The 23,547-nt window shown below is 42.0% G+C and overlaps 1 protein-coding gene across 1 annotated transcript in view; it reads left to right on the top strand.

Annotated features, from left to right (window-relative positions):
• The window catches only part of EGFLAM (EGF like, fibronectin type III and laminin G domains), a 166,939-nt gene that overhangs the window by 42,886 nt on the left and 100,506 nt on the right, over window positions 1–23,547 (top strand). The window contains exons 2-6 of the mRNA XM_082382218.1: window positions 6,297–6,406; window positions 7,599–7,682; window positions 10,762–10,788; window positions 18,620–18,737; window positions 19,963–20,098. Of these exons, the coding sequence (XP_082238344.1) occupies window positions 6,297–6,406; window positions 7,599–7,682; window positions 10,762–10,788; window positions 18,620–18,737; window positions 19,963–20,098 (475 nt within the window). The remainder of the gene's footprint in view (window positions 1–6,296; window positions 6,407–7,598; window positions 7,683–10,761; window positions 10,789–18,619; window positions 18,738–19,962; window positions 20,099–23,547) is intronic.

Consider the following 23,547-nt stretch of genomic DNA (forward strand, 5'->3'; position numbering starts at 1 on the left):
AGTTTTGTCCTATTTTATTTCTTTTTAGAAAAGATTTGAAAATTCAAATAATAATAATAATTATAGCATTATATGTTAGTTATTTTGAGAAAGGGAAAAGAAAATCTTCCAGTCAGTATTCAAGGACACCGGAATGAATATACTATAAAGGCAGCATGCTCAGAGCACTGACTTCCTTACCAGCTCTAGTTTAGAATCTTCATGAAGATTTGAGGACAGGGCCATGGTCATTACCCCATCTCTCCTCCCCTACACATCGTGAGATCTGGCTGGGCTATCCTCTAGGCCTTCATGTCCTGTGAGGCCCCATGTTGATGCCCCCTTGGACACAGTTACATCCAAAGGGACATAATTGTGAGATGTAATTTAGAATCAGAACTGTCCGAGAATTGAGGGCATAGGGAGCAAAAAATTGGGGGAAATACTGTTCTAGATTATGGCCAGCCACCAAAGTAGGGCGGAGCAAGAGAGTGCCTGTTCTGTGTCCTTTATAATATCAGGTCCCCCCATTAGTGCTTCAGTCACTGTTGATTGACAAATCTGTGTGGCATTGTTTTTGGCAGCAATAGCCTTTTTTCCTGGACACCTTCATTTTACTGTGATAGTTGACTTGTGATACGGGCATATTATTTTATGCAGGTACATTACCTTTGGTTAAGAGCTAGTAAATCTGCTTCATTAATTACAAACTATTTTTAACCTTACTGTTAAATTGAGAGACAGACAACAAACGTGAGACAACGCAGCCTCCCCTAAACTGACTGGTAAAAACTAGTACAGATGCTTCATGAAGCGTTATTTTGTAGATTTCCTTTAGCTCTGAAGGAGCCTGTTCATACTGGCGCTCATGCAACATTTGGTCTTTGAATATAAAAATACTTTTCCAGGTAATTTTTTCAAATTATGAAAAACAATATAATAACATCCTGTAAAGCTTACTAAATAGAAGAAAACAGGAAATAAAATCATCCTTAATCTCAACTACCTTAATGTAACAATTAGCCTTTTACTCTTACCTTCCAGTTATTTTACAAATGAGTATTTCGTATGACTCTAATAACAGTATTGATGGCAATTGGGTATACTTTTTATTTAACACTACATCCTAATTGTTGCTACAGAGTGATACAAGCCTCATTCTTAAAATAAACTTTTAATTTTGAAATTAATTTAGATTTATAGAGAGTTGCAAAAATAATAGAATTCCTGTCTATCTTTTACTCAGTTTCTCCTCATGTTAACATATTATATAACCGTGGTACATTTGTCGAATCTAAAAAATTAACTAATGCTAGTACTAACTAGTAATAGTACAATATTATCAAATAAACTACTGACTATTTGGATTTCACTCATTTTCCCACTATGTCCTTTCCCTGTTCCAGATCCTAAGAAACCGTAACGTGTTTAGTCAAATCTCATTTCTGATGTTTGTATAACAGTCCATCTTGGTAATGTACTATTATTGACTTGACTTTTGCCCTGTTTCTAAATATTTAGATTGTTTATGGTCTTTCCGTATCACAAGAGATCCTCTGAAGAACATCTTCATGCGAGCAGCCTTCTCTTCTTTTAAGATTCTTTCCTCATGACAGACTGTAATCCCACCTCTGAGAGTCCAAGGGAAGGAACACACTTGTGGCTCTGGATATTACTGCATTTTGCCAAATTGTCTTCCAAAATGCCTGCGCTCATTCACTCTGCCATAAGTAATTTTTTGAGACTAGCACATTTATGTACTCTTGTCAGCATTAGTTACTATCACTTAAACATTTTTGGCTAATTTAATAGGTGAAAATGACATCTCAATTTTAAGAAGTTGTATTTATTTGATAACTAGCAAATTTGAATATTTTGCCATGTGTATTTATCAGCTATATTTTCTCTTATGGGAGTTGTCTCTTCATATTTTATTTATTAGGGCCTGAATATGTTTTTTCTCAGTATGTATGAGTTTTATAATAAAGGTATCCCTTGGCCTGCATTTTGCTGCAATTATTTACCTTTTGATCTGTTGCTTTTAGTTTTTCTTTTGTAATCTTTGAAGAGCATAATCAAGTTTTATGACGTGGATCCATCACTTTTGATTTATTTTCTTTAGCACTTTTAAGCTTAGAAAGGTTTATCTTCAAAAAAAAAGTATCTGATTTTAAAATTCAATTCTTTTCCATCTTTAACCATTTGATTTCCCATCTTTAACCATTCGATTCATCTGAGATAGTTTTGGTGTTTGGCCCAAATGTCTGACCTGGCCACCTCTCACTCACTAGCTGCCGATGACCACACCTCCTACATCAGCAGCAGTCAAAGCTGCCTTTGTGATCCTAGATGAGTGAATGACACACACCCCTCCCCTGCGCTGCCCGAGGCAGAATCCTTGGAGCTTTCATGTTTCTCACTCACCACCCCACCCACATCTACTCAACCATGGCGCTCTGTTATGTGGTGCTTCCCCCGACTCTTTGAGGAAGAGTGTATACTGCTCCCTCTGCTTGGGACACTTCTCCATCCCCACTTTGTCGCATTCTTATTAGTCTGCCAGGTGGAGTCAGGTGTGTCCTTGCTATGTGCCACCAAAGTGCTCCATCCTTCCCTCTATGTTCCTCACACCCAATTGTAATGTCCTGCTAACTTGTTGGTGGTCCCCTGTGTCTCTTCATTGTTAAGGTAGCCTCACCGACTAAGCCAGTGCCTGATACACGTAGGAGCTCGATAAATATATGTTAGGTGTGTGAAAGATTGAATAAATGAAAGAATATGCCGATAAAAATAGAAGTCATATCTAGCTGTGTTCCAGCAGGGCTTGATTTGAATACTTTCTTAGAGAATATGAACATAAAGGGGATAGTATATTAGAATTCAGGCTTTTCACGGTACCAGCATGTCATGGATACTGTGGATTGGCTTGTTCAACAACATCCATTTTACCCTCCTTCTAGGTGCCATTACTGTAATGCAAAGGCTGGAGAAATAAAAACATTTCCCAGACTGCCTTGCAGTCAGTATTCTGGATGTAAATTAGGTCCCACCAATTAGATGCACTCTTAGGACTTACAGAGGCAGGAATGGGAGGGAGGCCACTTTCCGGCTGCTGTTCCTCCTGCCAAGCAAGGCCATCAAAACATGACAACTCATCATTCCAAGGTGCACCACCACTTTCGTGTGTGTCTGGAGGCAATTGTAATGGTAGGAATGGCAGGATCAAGTGTGAAGGCTGGGGTTTCTTGGTTTTGAATCACTGCAATAGCGAATTAGCTAGTTATCCTCTATCTACCTATTATCTCTCTCTCTTTCTCACCTATTTATTTACATATTTATAAAATAGAGCTAATGGAGACTCCTGAATTCCAGTCCCCTAGTCTTGCCACCAATTTTGTAACCACCTTTCTGCTTAAAATACCTAGAGAGTTTTCTGTTTTCTGTACTGAACAGGTCCACAAGGGATACAAGGACTGGTTTCCCACTTACTGACCCAAGTAGCCCAACTTGATAAGTTGTAATTTTTCCCAAAATGAAGAGAGTAGTGCTATTCCTAGGACCTAGGATGAGATTGTGCTTACTGGTTATTCTGTGGTCTGTGAGGGTTCTGTAAATCATTTCCACTATCTTTTCCTCCATTCCCAGCTTCCTTTGAGATTTTGATAGCATAGACCTCAACTCAGCAATAAAACTGCCCAGTAATAAATAATTATACAGCCGGACCCAAATGTAAAACTACACAGGAAAAAGTATAGGTAAATGACTCAGATCTTTTAACATATTAAGAGCTCTTTGAAATCGGTGGGAAAAAAAAAAAAAAAACTAACCCAATTGAAAAATGTACAAAACACATGAAGGGAGGAAGAAAAATAGCCAAAGAAGATATTAAAATATTCCTTTTTCTTTCTTATCAAAGTAGCAACGATTTTAAAGTAATACTCAGATCTGGTGAAGATGTGTTCCTTATACTGGGCATTCTCATACACCTCCATAAGCTTCTAAATTGGTTAATTTTCTAGATGTAAGTTTGGTTACATTTATAAAAATCTTTAAAACATTCATTCTCTGGATCAACAGTTTTCAGCTGGAGTCAGTTTTGCCTGCCATGGGGCATTTGACAATGTCTGGAGATGTTTTTGGTTTCCACAACTACAGTTGGTGGGTGCTACTAGCATCTAGTGGGCAGAGACCAGGGCTGCGTCTCAACATCATCCTTCAAGGCACAGGACAGCCCGCACGAAAAAGTATACAGCCTGAAATGTCAGTAGAGTGGAGGTTGAGAAATTCTGTCTTAGACACAAAAATTCTGCCTTGAGAATTTACCCAAATGAAAAAATTGAATGTACTTCAAGATTCATTTATTAAATCCTTTTTGGAGAGCAACAAGTCAGTAGCTATTAAAAATTAAGATGCATATACTCATAATTTTTAATAGATATCCATCCTAGAAATGCTTGGACTTTTGTGCATGAAAAGGCACACACACAGATGTTCTTCTCAGCCTTATTTTTAACAGTGAAATTTCGGAAACAACCTAAATGTCAATTATTGGAGTAACAGTTAATGTCCGTGCATGCTCTGCGTAGCAGAGTATTTGGCCATCCCACCGCCCACTACTCTTTTCCTATGATCCTGTCCTCCTTTGGGAAACTCCTGTACAGTGGATAGGCTTGGTGGAAGAACTATTTCCAAGACTCCATTCATCTTGTCCGTTTCCAGTTTGGAAACCAGAAAAAACTGATCTTTCCTCTCTGATCCCTTGGTCACATGACATGTTTGTCACATGACATGTTTGTCACATGACATAAGTTTGGCCAATCAGATGGAACTTTAAATCTTGAACCAAGGCAGAGTCAGAGAATAGTTGAAGATCAAATCCCTGAGTGGCAGCACTGGTGGCAGTGGTAGGTGTCTATGGCAGCTATTGCCAATTGATGACACTGAACCTCTGTCACTTGGTCCACCAGAAAGGCCTTTGATTTTGTTATTGAAAATATTGGTGGTGGAAGGCCCCAGCAGTAGCCCAGTAAACAGACACATTAGATCTCTGTGAATTGCAAACAAAGTATCCCAACTGATATGCTGGAGAATTATACACAGTCACTAAAAAGAAAGATCATCAGGACATAGTAGTAAGTGGAAAATCAAACTGAAGAACACTCGTTCACTAAAGGAACGTTTATTGAGCTCTTCCATTTATTAGTCTCTGTGCTCTGAACAGGACATACCTAGTTGCTGCCCTCATGGAGCATTATTTAAAATAGCAAAATATCAGAAATAAATTGTGTCTAACAATAGTGGAATGAGATACACTATAAATTATGGCACATGTATTATATGGAAGAGTTAACAGCCACTAAAAATAAAAATAATTATTTTGATTAGTAAATACATACTATCAGTTTATATATATATTAATATTTATATATATACACTATATATACTAAGTCAAATAAGAATATTATGAATATATATTGAATATATATAATATGAATATATATTGAATATATATAATATGAATATATAGAATATTATATATAATGAACACAATAAACAAAATTATATATACATTATATAAATAAAAATATACATATGTGTGTATGTGTGTGTGTGTGTGTATATATATATATATATATATATATATATATATATATATATATTTCAAAAAATTCCATGTAACCAAAAGGAGGTATACTATATAAAAATGTTGGCAGGACTCATTTCTGAATGATGGAATTTTTTGTTTTTGTTTTCTAAATTTTGAAATCTGCGTATGTTGTTTTTAACACATAAAATTTATTGTTTATAACCATAAAATTATTTAAGGTAAGAATACAGTAAAACATTTGAAATTTCCTAACCCCATTTTATACTAAACCACATTTTTGAAATATTCAGCAATAAGGATATACGAGCTATATAAACAGAATCTATATAACATATCTATAAAACATATATGTTACTGAGTAAACCAAAAAAAATTCACTATCTTGCTTTAATACATTCCAAGCGCCTTGGTCTATGCTGCCCTGAATCTCCCTTTGCTGGTCCTTGAGGTATTAGGAGTTACAGAAGGGACTGTGGGCGATAGCTGGGCTGATTTCCCCCCCATTGCCGGTTTGGGAGGGGTCAGTAGAGGTCTGGTGAAGTCAGCTGCCACAGGTGTGGCCTCCTGGAGAGATGTCTGCATTTCTGGCCTGTGAAATCATCTTTAAGTATGCTCTCCATCTGTAAGCACACACTCTTATATCTTGTGTTAAGTGTACTCAAGGTGGGATGCGTGGAGCTTTAACACCATCTCTTTTGTTTTGGGGCAGGCAAGGTGGGGCCGCCTCTTGATATCATGCTGGAGGCACTGAACTGTACAGCTTTCAGCATCCAGTGGAAGATGCCAAAGCATCCTGGGAGCCCCATCATGGGGTATACTGTGAGTACCTGGGCACGGGGATCTCTGTAGTGGGTGTGTTGGGGTAACTCTTCCTCCTTCCCATCTTTGCTCCTCCTGTATACAGTCTCCTGATACCAGCCTTCCCGTGTGGGGCTTCATTCTCCCTCCGTGAAACCAGAGGAGATGTTTCCCTATAAGGTCATTTGTAAGTGCCCTGAAAGTCAGTTGGCTCTACTGAGTCCTTGCCCTGTTCAAGGATGGGAAAATATAAACTCAGTAGAAGACATGCTTCCTGATCTCCAATTGCCCACAGTTAAATTTGGAGAGTAAAGCAGAAACATGGGAAGTAATAGGGAGTCACTGTCCTATTTTGTCAATAGGACAAAATAATGTAAAATCTGAATGAAAGTGATGGGGTGGACAGGCAAAGTGGAGAAGGGGACAGAGAATGCATTCCTACCTCCGAGAATTTACAAACTGACCCATTTTCAGTTTACCAAAATGTTTTCTTTGAACAGTGTTTTTAAAAATGAGTCAACTTTTAGAAGTTAGGATTGGGATTGACATATATACACTAATACGTATAAGATGGATAACTAATAAGAACCTGCTGTATACAAAAATAAATAAAATAAAATTCAAAAATTCCAAAAAAAAAAAAAAAAGAAGTTAGGAGATTTCAGATAAATACTTGAAAGGCTGAAATCTCTGGGACTATCCAGAGAGCTGGCTACCCCAGACTCACCTTCCTATGGGGCGCCAAGCCCGCTGGAGCTGAGCTGCCCACTGGGATGTAAACCCCCCGTAAAACCCTAGACCCACTATTCCCTCCTGTCTCCCCTTCACCAAGGGAGAGAAGCCATGTATCATGACCCTCGTCCTGTTGTCATCTTAAAGTAGAGAAATGGATTTCTAGACTCAGGTAGAATCAAAAGTGGGAAAATGAAAGATTACCTGTGAGAATCATGGTTTCGGGGAAAATACTAGGAGCCGGGTCCAGCCCTCTCCATTCCACTTTACTCCGTGTCTTCCTCTGGGTCTCTGCAGGCTTAGGAGTTTGCAACCCTGGCCAGGTATGTCTGATGTTTGCTGACAAGGAACTAGTGTGAGAGAGGTGAGGCAGCGCGCCTCAGGACCCGCTGTGGTTGTGAGTACAGTTCGAACCACGGGCCCTTGGTCTGGTGGAGAAGTGCTGGCCCCACTCTCACCCGGATGTCTGCATCTTTTCCAGGTCTTTTACTCTGAGGTGGGCGTAGATAAATCCCTGCAGGAGCGGTCCCACGGTGTGCCACTCGGCCTGGATACCCTGACCATGGTGAGTAACTCCATCCTGGAAGCCTCCTAAAAGCACATCCCTGGTTGGCATTTCATTGATATTCGGAAGGATTTCTAAATTTGGTGTGTGTATGTGCTGCTGAATGTATAATAATAATAATAATAGCAACAACAATGAAAACTAATGTTTGTATAGTCCTTTGGAATTTAGAACGTCTTTCGTGTCCATAAACCCATCATGTGCATGTGTTATCTCCAGAAAGGCAGCCGTACGAGGAAAGCTTCCAGAAAGGCAGCTTCCATGCTGGACTCAGCCCACCCCATTTATCCTGCGAGAAAACAGCTCTCTTACAGCTGTTTTTTTTCCCCTTCTTTTCTCTATAAAATTCAATTCTGATTTTTTTTGAAATCCCAATAAAGCTTTATAAATAAATATGACACATTTGTTTCTTCTCAACTCCCCGGAGACACAGTGCAGAAGAAAACGATGTCATTGGAAATGTATATTCAAACGGTGCAAGTTGTTTATTTTTCTTCCCCAGCCGGCGGCATCCTGTCCTTCCACTAACCAGTTGCTGGCTCTTCATCTATTTCTTTTCTGTTTCCTGTCAAGGTCTCTTGGGGTGAATTTCTCTGCCTTAGGCATGTTCTGTTTCCTTTTCTTTCACTCGCTGCCTCCTTCCCCATTCTACTAAATTATTCTACAGGCTAGAGCCTTTCTAATTGCTCTACAAGGAGTTAACATCAGTGCCCAGAATACCGTAGCTATAATGGTGGTGGAGGACGAGGTGGTGATTTTAACTCCTATTTAGTAAATGCCTGCTGGGCGCAGCACCTAGAAACTTATTTGTCATCCGTGATGAGTAGCTGTCACTTACTGAGAGTCTGTTACCTGCCAGGCACTCTCCCTCATGCTTTACATTTGTTCCTCCATTTCATCTTTACAACTATATTGTGACCTCATTTTCCTGACAAGGATGCTGAGACTCAGAGAGGTGAAGTAACGTTCTTCAAACCATACGTTAGCAAGTAACAGTCGACTGTAAACCTAGGGCAGACTGAATTCTGGGTCCTGCTCTGGCTATTTTTACCAAAGCTCTCATGACTCAAAAAAGAAGAGATGCACGTGTTCGGCTTGTTTGTATTTTGCATGCTGCTTTTATTCTCAGACTTTTGCTTAAGTACCCCTCATTTGCCTCAGGAGCCCTCAGCCCCAGCCTCTGTGGTTTAGTCTATCCTGAGGGGGGGAGATCGGGTTGGCCGCACCTAGGCCACCGCCGGTTGAGGTGCCATCTCCCCTTGACAGCACTGGAACTTTCAACGAGCCCCTGGACCCCACCGTGGGACTGACATCATCCCTAGCGGTGTTCCCAGCTGCCCAGCCTCCTGTCCTGTAGTGAATGTGGCTCACGGCTCAGACTGGAGCACAGCCTGTGCAGAGAGGGCACGCTGCTGGTGACAGGGGTCCTGGAGTCCACACAGTGCCTCTGAAATCAAGATCCTGCCCTGTTACATGAACCCGGGCCCGACACTCTGGCATTTCTGGGAAGGCCGCTGCAGTGCAAACAGAAAGCAGAGGCCAGGAAGGGAGACAGGCACCCTGGGCTTCCAGACCTCCTTCCTCCACTTACAGGTTGCGTAACTTTGGCCAAAGCTACTTAGACTGTCTAAACCTCAACTTTCTCCCATGCAAGGGGTGTAATCATTATACTGTTGTGAGTGGCAGATAAAATTGTGCATGTAAAAGCCTTTAGTAAAAAGTAAGAAGCCATATAGATGTTAGTTGCTATTCCTGATGATCATTGCCTTTATGTTAAATATATTCTCTCCATTCACTACACCGAGGTGTTAAAATATGCTACCAGATTATACCATTTGATTACCTTGCCGATTTCAGCAAACTTGCACAGTTGCTACTCTCCACCCAGCACGAGGTAACACACAGTCGCTGTTCTTGGGCAGCTTTCGGTCTCATTGAGAAAACCACGTTTACATTGATAAAACAATTAGAGAGCAACATGAGACCAGATGTCGTTTACATGCCACTTATTAGACAGACTGAGGTTTTGAAGACGGAGAGATTAGTGTAGGAACAAGTGGTCAACTGGTCAAGAGGTAAAACTGGGGGCTGAGAATTGAAGCAGGGGCAGTTTCTGGAAAGGCAGAGGAGAGAGTGGGGCATTCAAGTCGAAAGGAATGGTTTGAACCGAGGGAATGAACACACGTGTGTGTACATGCTCGTGGGCTTGTGTGTTTGGGCAGAGGGGCAAAGGAGGTGCAGAATACAGAGACTGGAGAGAAGAAATGATGACTAGACATAAAGGCAGCAAGTCAGGAAGGGGGAGGGGAGCGGTCTGGCACGGCAGAGGGGGCTCTGGATTTAGATGACTCGCATTCAGATTCCTGTATGACAACAAACCAGCTGGGTAACCTTACTGGGTCTCAGTTTCCTCATTGACAAAACAAGAACCGGAATAGGAGCTATATCATGGGTAGCATTATCTGTGGTTCCCAGCCTGTGTGCTTCAGGGCTCTGCAGCAAACTCACAGGGGCCTTGTGGAATATTTGAACTTTGCACAGGAAACAGCAACATCTGTGTAAACTACTACTACCAAATCTTTTGCATATAACTATTGAATAAATGGAACCGTTAGGGATTTTGTCTGGATTAGAGGTGCTGTAAAAATAATACTGCGATACTAATGGTGCCATGAACAGAGAAAGTTTGGGAACATCTGTACTCCATCACATCATCCTGTAGCATCTTACAGACCTCAATCTGTCTAGTAAGTTGCATGTAAATGACATCTGGTCTCATGTTGCTCTCCAATGGTTTTATCAGTGTAAATGTGGTTTTCCCAATAAGACCAAAAGCTGCCCAAGAACAGCAGCTTTTGATGTTGTGGGCATTAGACAAGGTCATGGTCATAGAACTCTCAGCACCACATGCGGCGCAGAATAAGAACTGAGTGAGTGTTCAAGAGAAATCACATTGCCAAGGTGTGTGTTTGCTGCCCTTGGCTGTACGTGGTGGAAGGGCAGCTACTCTAGGAGTTCATTTTAGTTCCTGCTAGCTTTCCTTTCCTTTTCATACTGTTTTGTTTTTTCTCCTCTCCAGGGACGATTGGATCATCAGATGATTTTTGTAAGTATGCTTTCGAAAAGTTAAACCCTTGCCCCAGCCCTGGATTCAGGGGGTCTCTTTTCATCAAAATGTTGATTTTCCTGCATCTCCCTCGCTGATTAAGGCCCACGGAGACTGCTTGGTTCTAGTGGAAGCAGCAGTCGTGGAGCATACTGGGTGAATTTTTAATCATTTAGAAAGAAACTGTTTTATCTCACATGGTAGAGTAAGGTTAAGAGCAACGTTTTTAAAGGTTGAAGTAATTTAAGTTCTGTTCCAAGACAAGGTGAAAAAGGTTGAAAAGGAGAGAAAATATTTCAACTAGCGAGCCCCACTGTGAGGGGAGCTCCTCCACCCCCTTTTCCTTCTTCTTTCCTCACTGCCCCTAACAATCCTAGACCTTCTCAATGAGACAAAACCGGGTCACCTAAACCCGGTTGATTGACTTTCTGGAAGAATGCTGAAAAGAGGATTGGGCTGACAAATGGTTAGTCTGATTCAACTGAAGAAATGACCAAAATAACCTGGTGGATTATGTGGAATTCTGATGCACTCTTTGATAGTCTGCCTATATAAAGGCTTCTGATTTGATTAGCATTTGACACTTAACCTTTTTTTAGAAGAACAACCAGCAGGTTTCATCCCAGAAAAATAAATAGTAAAACAAATCAGGACAATTTGGTGATGTTTTTAGAGTTAGAAGTAGAAATGGTCCTTAAACTGGTGGTCTTTAACACTTTTTGATCATGCATACCATCAGTTAAAAAATATTTGAACATATACCAATATATGTATATGTATGTATTTGTAAATTATACATCTGCTACTCTACATATATATTGTGTACATTATAAAATCCCACAGCATTTTAAAGGAGGAGATAAAATAGAAGTAGAAAGTCCTTATGTTTTCTTCCAACATCTCAGTAGATTGTCTTGCTCTCTCAGGGGGATGCACCACCGCCCTGCTTTGGAGTTCACTGGTCTGGCTGACCCAGAATAGTGATTCTATTTGGGTCTTATCCAGGGTTAAGGGATAAAGCAGACAGGAATCATGAGACTTGCATCTAGTCCCAGCTCCATCACTAGAGCAAGGGTAACTGTGGGCAAGGTCACTGAACCCCCTTGAACCTCTCTTTGACTATAAAATGAAGAGGCCAATTAGTAATGGTTGCCAACTGGGGGCTTCTTTGTTCCCTGTGGGCATATGGAAATAGGTGTGGGCGTTCTAGTGAACAAGCTTCAGGGATACTGACTCTCCTGCAATATGCAGGGTAGATCCATACGAGGAAGATTTGTCCAGCCCCAACGCTGCCCCTCTTGCAAAACCCTGGAAAATACTCCACCTTTCTGTGACCACTCAGGGAATGGAAATCCCTCCACTCTGGCCTGCACAGCCTTCCTCTGGACCTTTGGAAGAAGGCTGTTTGGAAGATAACCCTTTCCTATTTCCCTGTGCCTTCCATCTAATGATGCTAAATATTCCCAACTTCTACTAAGGCAGCCGAGGCACAGACTTAACTTATAGAGGCAACTGTGAAGTTGAACCCAAGGTTACTAGCTACCAGTGAAGGTTATTTTAGAAGAATTGTAGAATTTCCATGTTGAAACTTTGGCCCAGAGAAGTTAAGTGGCATCCTCAAAACCACACAGCTCTTTGGCTCTAGAGTCTGGATCTCCTGGCTCCTAGTCCAGTGCTATCCCACTTCATGCCTCCTCTTAGCTATGCTCACTGGATGCCCTCCCGGTGTAGGGGCTACTTGTCCAGACTAGTGAACAAGACAACATACAGCTTCATTTCTGGAAACAAACCACTTGGGTTTCCAGCAGTAGGAGAAAAGTGCAGCATGCAAGCGGGTAAAGGTGAGGTTTGATTCAAGGTCAGAGATTTAAGTTCAGAGCCATTCAACACGGTTTCATCATTGCAAAGCGAACAGGGATTCAGTTAAGAATAGTCCCATCTTTTCAGGGGCTCCTCTTACATAGCTTTCCAGGTTGTTTTTGAACATTGGGTCTAGCATGAATTAGAATGAAAGTTTAGCAGTCCCCAAACCCCAAATAACAGTGATCCTAACAAGATGTGCATTCTTGTTCCGTCATGTAATGGTCTGGATATAACCAGCTTAGGGCTCTTCTGGTGGCTTCCTTGTGCCAGGATTCTTCCATCTCATTGCTTTGCCAACCCCTCTGGCTTGCCTCCCCATCATCCAAAATAGCTTACTGCCTCATCCACATTCTAGCCAAAAGATGAGGAAAAGGGGAAAGGGAACATATCACTAACTATTGAAGGGATAATTCAGAAATTGCCCTCAGCGTTTTTGCTCATATCCTATTGGACAGAATTTAGTCACATGGTCACATCTAGATGCAAGGGAGGCTGGGAAATGTAGTCTTTGAGTGGCCATGGTCCAACTGAAATGTACAGGGGTTCTATTACAAGAAAGGAGAGAATGGATACTAAAGGCAGAGAGTCATTCCTATCACAGACTGTGAATGGAGGGAATAGATCTTGTGCAGTAGACATGGAAAAGGCAGTTGGACACTTGAAAAACAAGGTGCTAGCCTGAGGATTAGATGTACTCCGTCTTGAGTCAGGCAATCGGAGGCATATTAAGTCGTGCATTTTATCAGTGAAACCAGACCCATTCTTGCCCTGCCCAGAGTATAGTTATATAAACTTTCTGGGTCCAGTTTCTTCATCTATAAAATGAGGAGGATAAGACTGACATCTCAGAGCTGTTGTGAGAATTAAATGTGGCACTGGTACGCAAGGATTTTATAAATTCCAAAATGGAGTATAAGTTATGATTATATTATGATTATACAATCATAAGATAAAAGGTTGTTGTTTCTGGTAGTCTGTGAGGGAGGCAAGTGTCCTGGGGAATAGCTCACTTGGTTGTAAAGTTGTTGGAGCTTTCTTCCTGGGCTCAGTGAACTAACTAACTAGACTTGCTTTTATCTTCTACAAATATAAATTTTCTGATCACATGACAGCCACTGGTGGTGTTAAAAGACAAAGGAGGCAACCTTTGGAAGGGGTTCTGTATTTCAGAAAGGGACACAAAGTAGGGTTATTTTGCAGCAATTCACCCAACTTTCCTCCCCGCCCCCCCAAAAAAGTATGGAAGGGACCAGAGGAGACTGTGGAATTCACTCTGGCTTCTACCCCAAGAAAGCAATTTCTCTGTCTTTGTTTCTCACCATCTTGTGCAGAAATAGGTCCAAGAGAGATAAATATTTTGACTAATTTTCAAACTTCCACAAGGTAAAAAAAAAAGTTTCTTTTTCTACTTTGAAAAGGGTATATTTAGCATCTTATCTAGTTTGATGAAGGCTGAAGTAGTGGCCATAAGACATTTAAGGACAGAAATAGAAAGACTTGTGTAATTGTGCAGCATTTTACTAAAAAATTCAAGGGTTATCACAAGTCACATTATTCTGAGGGATTCCATTTGGAAGGAGAGATATTGGAGGAAGAAGTGACAGTTAAATCATTGAATCCAACCCCTCTTTTTATGACCCCAACTACTCAGTCCCCTTGACCCTTGCTCTCTTATGCTAATCTACTAGCCTGTCAGCTCAGGAAAAGACACCAGAAAAGACTGGAAATAGTTAGCTTCTGGGAGGGTGACCCTCCACCTCTCAGAATATACCTGGGCTAAAGGTAGCACTGATCTTCAAACAAAAAGATTAGTTGTTTTTTAATCCACATTAAGAACTTCTACAAGTGTAGTTTCCCTTGGTTTTCAGTGATCACTTTTAAATTGTGGATACATAAATTTCCATGTTTATAGATAAAATAATTATCTGGTCTTCAGTGTTTATGATAAGAATTTTTGATTTAAATATTATTTAATATTTTTCATTCATGTATTATCCAATTAGAACTTGGTCCCTGGAGTCAAACAAAGCAGGATTCAAATCCCCACTTTGCCGCTTAATAAATATACAGCCTTGAGCAAATCATTCACTTTTCAGAGATTCAGTTTTCTCCTCTGGAAGTGAAAATAAGAGTGATACCTACCTCATAGACCTGATGGAAGACTGAGGCTATATATGTTCCTGGAACAGAGAAAACACTCAATAAATGGTAACTAATGGTAGCTGTATTTGGTATTGGTGCATAGCTGATATCTACAATAATCTATGTAACCACGTCACTACCCCTGTACTTCATACAGTGTAATGACTTCACAGGAGGAAGGGATTCTACAGCAAAGGCTGTGAGAGCATTGGGTTGATTTGAAAGTGTGATTCCGCTTCCCTGGGGAAAGCCTGGGAGTGGCAGTTGGGAGAGGAGGGAGACAGGAGTCTTGTATACACCTGGGGCCCCCAGCCTCCTAACTACCCAACTTGAAATGAAACCAGGAGACAGATGGTGGAACTAGGGTGCACAGATGCAGAGAATTAGAGCAGGGGTGAGGATGGGGGACAGGGAGCTGTGAAAGCAGGACCGTATTGTGCAGTTATATGTAGGATGCAGTCAGGGGGAGAGAGAAGGAAGGGAAGATTGGAGACAGACACTCTCTTGGAGGCTGTAGAAATGGCCCAAGTAAGGATTCAAGGGAAGCGGAAGAAGGGAACAGGTCTGGAAGGCATGTGGAGGTGGCTGAGGGGAGGTGGGTAAGAGGCAATCAGCCTTGTCTCCGGGGTTACTAACCCGGGGTCTGGGGCAGAGATACAGATGCTGTTAATCAAGTTGGAGCGGTCAGTAGGAGAAGTTGGTTCTTGATGAGGTAATCTGTTTATATCCTACATCTTGGTTTGATTTTTTTCATTCACTCAGTAGTTCATTTATTCATTCATCAAAAAGCACTGTCTGAGCATATGCTACATGTCGGATAATGCTAAGCTTTGGGATGCCAGAGGAGTAAGAACTTGCTTCACTGCCCTCAAGCGGGTGGGAAGAAGGTGACCGGTAAACAGACAATTACGGTATAAGGCGAGTGTTGCTACAATTGAGGTACACCAAGGACACCAGGGAAGCATAGAGGAGGGACGCCTAACCAGACTGGGGGCTGGGGGTCAGAGTAATGAGGTAATGTCGTAGCTGAACTGAGTCATGAAGGATGAGCAGGGGTGAGCCAGGCAGGAGCAGGGAGAAGGACATTCTATGCAGACGGAACAGCCCTTTCAAAGGCCCAGAGGCAAGGAATTGAATGGCATAAATTTGAGCCCTGCCAAGTTCTTAAGTATGACTGGAATGTAGAATGTAAGGAAGGGAGGTGGCATGAGATGATGCTGGAAGGATAAACAGGGGGACGCAAAGATGCTATTGTAAGTGGAAGTGACATGATCAGATTTGGGTTTAGGAAAATAACTTAGCAGTGTGGAGTACAGATTGGATGTTCAGGAAGTACTGGTGGCTGGGAGAGTCAGAGCCATTTTCATCATTATGAGGACTTGGACTTAAATGGCTGTGAGGATAAAATGACATAAACAGATTCAAGTGATACGAAAGAGTATTGGTAACTGATTGAATGGTGGTTAGGGAGGAGGGGTGGTGAACATAGAGAGGAAAGTGTTGAGAATTTCTGGTTTAGGTAATGAGAGAGAGAACACAAAGGGTGAAGCAATTTTTTGTTTTGTTTTTGGTAGTCAGAGGAGGGATGGTTAGTTGAGCTTTGGTTATGTTGAACTTGAGTTGCATGGTAGTTGCTGGGTAGAGAAGTTCAAGAGGCAGTCACAAACCCATGTCTGGAGATCAAGAGGCAGGTTAGAGCTGGAGATGGTGGGAGATGTCATTCAAAGGTGCTAGAAGCTAAAGGAGTGGTAGATGAGCTCACCTAAGCAAGGCTACAGAGTGAGAGGAGATGGTGAGGGGTGAACTTCTGGGAAAGACCAACACCTAAGGGGCCAGCAGAGAATGGGGAGTGGGTGGAGGATACTTGGAAGGAGCAACAAGAGAAGTAGAAGGAGACATGGAGGAGCAGTCACGGTTTCCAAGGAAACCAAGAGATTTCAGAAGCAAGGGTGGGCAACAGTATTGAAAGCTGCAAATAGTCAGGTAAAGATGGAGACATTCCCACTGGGTTGACTGCAGAGTCGTTGTGGTGACTTTGGTAGGAACATCTCAGTTGTTTGCAGTGAGGAGAGGCCAGATGGGAGCAAGCTGAGGAGTGAATAGGAGGCGAGAAGGTAGAGACAACTTCTTTAAGAAGGTTACATCTCTGGAGAGGAGACAGGGGCACATGCGGGGTGGGGAATAATTGATTGTCTAAGAAAGAGTGACTTGAGCACAGTAAATACTTATAGAAGCATCAGGTAGATAAGGGAGAGGTTGGAGATACAGGAGAAAGAGAGGAGGGGAGACAGATGGAGTTCAGAGGCCAGGAGAGGTGAACCAAGCCCTAGACCAGTGGTTCACAAACCTGGCTGCCCATATTAGCATCACCTGGAGAACTTTAAACAAACTGACACCCAGGCTCTGCCCCCCCAGAGGTTCTGATTTAAGTGGTCTGGAGTGGAATCTAGCACTGGTATTTTTTTAGATCTTTGAGTGATTCTAACGCACTTTCAGGGTTAAGAACTACTGTAGTAAGTATTCAGTAACTATTTGTTGAATATTTTTAAAAGTTTTTTGTCGATCAATTGATTAGTTCTCCTTAGCAACAATGAATGTTTAATCATTTGCAGAGGATGTTGTGAAGAAATATAAGACAGGATACCTGCTCTCAAGTGGCTTGCGATTCCATGGGAGAAGTAGTAATAATTTTTAATATGTATAAGTGCTAATTTAGTGGCACAACACTTGGTAGGGTAATATCAGTTCTGTGTGGTCAGCTGTCAAGGGGAAGATTTTGGCCTCAGAGAAGGTGGAACCTAGGTAAGTGGAGAAAAAGAAGGGTTTCACATGCTTAAGACAATAATCATCACAATCCTGTTTCTTGAGGACATCCTTGGTACCAGCTACTTTACATACATTATCCCAAATATTGCAACTATGCAAGATAGTTATACATCATCCCCATTTTACAGAGGAAGAAACTAAGGCTCAGGGAATTTAATATCAAGGCCATAGCTAGCAATAAGTGGCAGAGTCAGAATTCAAGCCCAGGACTGACTGATTCCAAAGTCAGTATCATTTCCACTGCAGTTTACTGGGACCAGTGGCTTCAGGCTCCCACTTACTATTCGTCGGTACTGTAGTCTCAAGATGGAGCAAGTCATCTTCAGCTGGGACTGTTTGGTCAAGGCTGTTTGTGCAGGTGAAGTTCACACACACATCCATCATCAGTCCTCCTGGTTCTCAATGTGGGCGTTGATGAACCACCAGCAGCATCACTTGGGAACTTTTCAGGAATGCAAATTTTCAGACCCCTTCCCAGATTTACTGAATCAGAAACTTTGTGGGCCAGGCTTAGCAATTTGTTTTAAGAAGCCCTCCTGGTGATTCTGATGCAGTTTAAAATTTGAGAACCAAAGTTTGAATCCCTACTTTGTGGATATAAATCAAGCCCTCAATTTGCTGTTGTGGCTAGTCCCTGAGCATCTGTGATATGCAAATGGAAAGAAAGAACTGGGGGATTCTAACCCTGGAAAAGATTGTTACCTGAATTCCAGCAGCCTAATACTCTCATTGAAGAACTCAGATGTTATGAGCAACATCTGATAGGGTGAATGAGTCCCAGTTCTACGACAGTGTATAAAGGATAATTCATTAGTCTTGGGAAATGTGTCATGGTGTTTTCCTCTTCGCAAATTAAAAAACTTGGCCGATCCTAGAGAAAGCAAAACAATCTCCCAAGCAAATTTCACAGGGGCCTCAAGATGCAACCCTCATGAGATTGTCTGGTTTGCCTCAAGAGAACTTCTGATCATTGACACATTTCCTGTTTGGTCATTGACAGGAGGAAGTGATCGGAGATTTGAAACCAGGCACTGAATACCGAGTAAGCGTGGCAGCTTACAGCCAGACTGGCAAAGGGCGGCTTAGCTCTCCTCGGCACATTACCACTTTGCTCCCAGGTAAAATGCGTCCAATTCATTAATAGTAAGAAAGTGATGGGTACTATTCATTCATTCCTTCATTCAGCATATCAGTGAGGACCTACTATGTACCAGGCACTGTGCCATGCTAGGCTCTGGGAATTCAGTGGTGAACAAAAACAGGCACACAGCCCCTGCCCTCTCAGAACTTAGTGGCGTGGGTCAAGACATTATCTAATTAATGTGTGGCCGCAGATAGTGAGAAGTGCTTCCCATAGTGCTGTAAGATCTTCTGTTGTAAGATCCGATATAGGGGTGCGATAAGGATTCCCTGAGGACATGACTGCTAAGTGGGAATTAAGTAAGTGGGAGTTAAGAAGGCGAGGAAGGGGAGTGGGAGAAGAGATCTTATAGGCCAGGGGAATGCAACAAAGGCTCATTGAGGTGGTACTGCGCTGGACACTGGGGGACAAAAGTGGCTTGAAGACATCGTTGCTCATAGGAGCTCCTTGTGGAGGGAGAGGCACGTGGCAGGGAAGTAGATCCAGTGCATCCGAGGTCTGCCCAGCTGGCTCTGGAAGTGCTCAGAAGGAGCACGTTCTCCACCCCAAGGCTCAGGGAGGGTTTCAGAAAGAACCATATCTTTGGCCCGGTTTTTGAAACCTGCATAGCGTTTTGCTAGGAAGAGAAGGCAGAAAAAATATGTCTGGCCGAAGCAATAAAGAAAGGCCTGGAAATAAATGTGAAAGTCTAGATATGAAAATAGTAACAGCAGTTACCTTGGGGTGATAGGATCATCCTACATCTTTATCCCTGAGGCTTTTTCCAAATGTCCTACCATTGGTATGTATTCTGATGATAGGGGGCAGGAAGAGATACACAAAAGAATTGAAAGTAAGTGACAGTAACGCTAAGCATTTAATTTTCCTTGTAGGTAAATTTCCATTCCGACATGCTAACAGAGGTTCTAAAGGGTACACATCATTGTGTGTCCTGGGGTCGATAGTCTGGACATAATTTAGTTGGATTTCCAGCCTGGGGTGCTTGAGGAGAAGGGAAGACCAGCTCTCATTGACAAACCTTCCATGAATCCAGTTGAGAATCCAGTTGTGATTTTGTGTGTGTGTGTTTATTTGGTTTGGAGTTTGAGGCAGTTCTGAACAGAGATGTTTAGGCTGTAGAAAGCACACATGTTTTTTTATACATGAAACCCCTCCAGCAGCAAAGACCACGGCCAACCCTAGTTGTTCGCTGTCCTGCCTAGATTCCTGCCTGCTTCCAGTAGCACCTCAGCAGCTGCACGTCACTGTGGTTTCCGATTCCGAGGTGGCCCTATCTTGGAAACCTGGAGAGAGTGAAGGAAGCTCCCCTATTCAGTACTATTCTGTGGAATTCATCAGGTAAGTTAGTGGGTCACATTCAGAAGCCAAATGTACTGACCTCAGTCATTCCAAACACGATAGAAGACTCCATTGCCTGTGAATTTAAGAGACGACAAAGGCTTGGAGGCCTATATTTACACTCTGACTTAGGCCAGCACCTGTCCCCAGCCCTCTTTGATGGTGGGTCATCTGGTTGACCTGTCTGTACCCACCTGACCTCTTCCCCACTTCCCCGCCACAGTCAGACTGTCCTAGGCTCTGAAAACTCCCGAGGGACCACTGCCAGCCTGCCTGCATTTCACACTCAAAACTTGCCTCCCTGGCTTTGAAACATTGTGTCTGAAGTATATATTTGATGGTGACTTTTCTCGAGGGAGAGGAAAAAAAACCTTTAGTGCAATGCATTGTTGCCTTTGCATCCGTATTGCCATGGGACAAGTTTCTTGGTTTGGTTTCAGCTTTTTTCTCTTGTCTACCTCTCCAGCTCTCGTATTCAGCTTATCAGAGGTAGAAGCTTATCAGAGGTAGAAGAGTGATTAGAAGTTCTTCTAAGAACTTACAGATGTAAAAACATGGATTCTCAATGCTTCTATGTAACTTTAAGCAAGAACAAAACCAAAAAAACACCCACCCAACCAATGAGCGAAAGTAATTCCCCATCTAGGGCTCTTCCTCTGAACTCTACTTGCAGTCGAATTTTGAATTGAAGCACCTAGCTGATGAAACAATGTTGTTCTCTACATTAAAGGTGATTGGGTTTGTCTGAGGCCAGTTGCTTCATGGATTCATAAAGAGTCTTGTTCAGCACCTCAATCCTTAGGCTCTCTAAAGCTGGGGCAAAGGATTCTGCCATGATTTGATTAGCTCTGCTTCTGTTTCTTGACTTCCTAGCCTATTTTTTGGTAGTAGAAAACAGATATTTGTTTCTTCAGAGAAGTACTGCACTGAGTCTCTTTAATGCTTGAGTAGAAAGCTCGTTTCAGGCAGGACTTATTGAATTGCAAGTGGCAGAATCTTGAAAGAAGATGAGACTGTAATGTATTGGCCCCTGTGAGTGTCAAGTCCTGTGACAACTCTAAATTTGGGGAAGACTAGCTCCGTATCACATCAGCAGTCTGTCTCCATCCATCTCTGTGCTATGCTGCCCCCTTTATTGGCTTTAGTTTCAGGTTCTTCCAGTATAGTGGCAAGATGGCCACCAGGCACTGAAGGCTTGCTGTCTACTAGCTCAGCTCCCCACTGGAAAAGAGTGGCTCTTTCTCAGTGGACCCAGTAGAGTCTCAGTATTCATTCTAGCTGGCCAGGCTCTGGTCCCTCTTCATTAGCTGTGCCAATCACTGCGGCCAAGGAGAAGAGTACACTGATTGGGCAGACACTCGTCATATTCTGAGCTCTGGAACTAAAGACTGGTGGGTCATTCAGGCCTGAAGTACACAGATTGAGAGTTCAAGAGGGTTGTTTCCTCAAAGCGAAGTTGTGCAATTAATGGAAAAGGGAGGAACAGATGCTGGGAAAATTAAAAAATAAATAAATAAAAGATGCCCCCAGCCAAGCTCCAGACCAATGCCCTTCAGTGAGGATAATCTACAATCCTGTTGTTGAACAGATTTGGTAGGCAAAGCCCGGAATGTGCCTGGAGTAGAAAAGATTCTAAGCCTGGTTCCAATAGTAGTTAAACTGCAACAGTGGAAAGTCCTAAAACTTCAGCTTTCTCATCTGTAAAACTTGGAGTTAAACTTAACATTTCTAATTTACTTGTCTAACATCAGCAAAGCAAAATGTAATACTTTAAAATTTTGAAAACTGGGCAATGTTTTTTATAGTAGCCCATCAGGTCACCAGTGTAACCCTCAGCAAAGATGATGGTTATCATTTACTATTTTTTTTTAAACATCTTTATTGGAGTATAATTGCTTTACAGTAGTGTGTTAGTTTCTGCTTTATAACAAAGTGAATCATTAATTTTGTGGTAAAACATGTATTTCTTTTTTAAGCTTCAGTCTGGCATATTGGTAAAAGGTGGAAACTGCAGTTTCTTAACCTGTGTGTACAACTGAAAGTAGAAAATGAGATGGATTTAGAGCCAGAACTGGAAGGGAGTGCTTGCTGCTTCCTCTACTGCCAGCAGGGGGCCCTGTGCAAGTCACTTCGCCTCCGTAGTCTCAGTGCCTCACATAGTTTAGGGTCCCCAAAAGGAGAGCGTTTTACAAGGACTTGGGTGCAAGTAGTTTATTTTATTTCGAAGCAGGAATGAGAAGGTTGGGAGAGGGATGGAGGACATATGACTGTGTGTTACAGAAGTCACTTCTGCAGGCAATGGGGGCCTCTATAGGGGTTTAATTCTATGGAGATGTCTCTGGAGCACACAGAATTCCTCTCTAATTTGCCTATCAAAAAGACAAAAGCCATTTACCCACTGGCTTCTGTCCTCTTTTTGTTGATTGAAAGTTTCCCCCAGGGGTACAACTTCCCACCCGTCTAGGCTCTGCTGGCCCTTGGATTAAGGGGGCAGGTCCAGGGAAGAAGGAGGAGTGATGTGAGCACAGCATGTGCTTGAGGTTCGATGCTGGCCTTGCGAGGCAAGGTGGGCTCACATGAAACTCTCCACATGACAGCCGTAGCTGAAATCAGAACTGGGAGAAGGGGAGGTGACACAGGCCCCAGAGGCATTGACTACAATGTCCTTACAATGCAAAATATGGGTGATAACTTCTTCCAGCCTTATATATAGTGTGTCCTCATTAGGAGGATCAAGTGAAATCACATATGAGAAAGAGCTTTCTACAAAGCTCTTTTGACATCTACATGTCAAAAACCAAGCTAAGGAAAAGGAAACAAACAAGCAAAAAAGCAAAAACCCTATACACGTGTAAGGTATATATGGGTGTTATGTACCTACATTTAACAATTTTAATTCTTCTCCAACAAAAATACATCTTAACATTCAAACCTCTAACATTTGAGGGGCTCAGACCCCAAATTCTTATGTATAAATATTTTAAATGTATATACCATTTTAACAAACTGTTAAATATTTTTTATATCTGTTTATCTTAACAAATATACCTCTACAATGTCCTGGAGACATTGTAGATGTCTTCATATTTAGAACTCTTGGATATCTCGGTGTTCCAAACAGAACATGGTAGAATAAGGAAAGCCAGCTCCTGGTTCCAGCCCCTATACTAGGAATTCTGCTTCTGCTAGCTCTTCCATAATATGTAACCTCGGTCAAGTTATTTTATCTCAGGACTTCCATTTCCTCATCTGTAACATCAAGTTAATGCGACCCTCATAGCAGGGTTGTTGCTCATAGTCTGCATAAAGTGTTTATACACAGTAGACATTCAATATCTGTTTATTTCCTTCCCCCCCTACCACTATTTCCCCTTTACAAAGAAAGAAATTGGGACTCAATTGCTTAAGTTGCTTTGCCAAGGTGAAATGACTGGTTAGGGACAAAATTA

This window comes from Balaenoptera borealis (assembly GCF_965194805.1).
Source record: "Balaenoptera borealis genome assembly, chromosome: 2".
Taxonomy (NCBI): domain Eukaryota; kingdom Metazoa; phylum Chordata; class Mammalia; order Artiodactyla; family Balaenopteridae; genus Balaenoptera; species Balaenoptera borealis.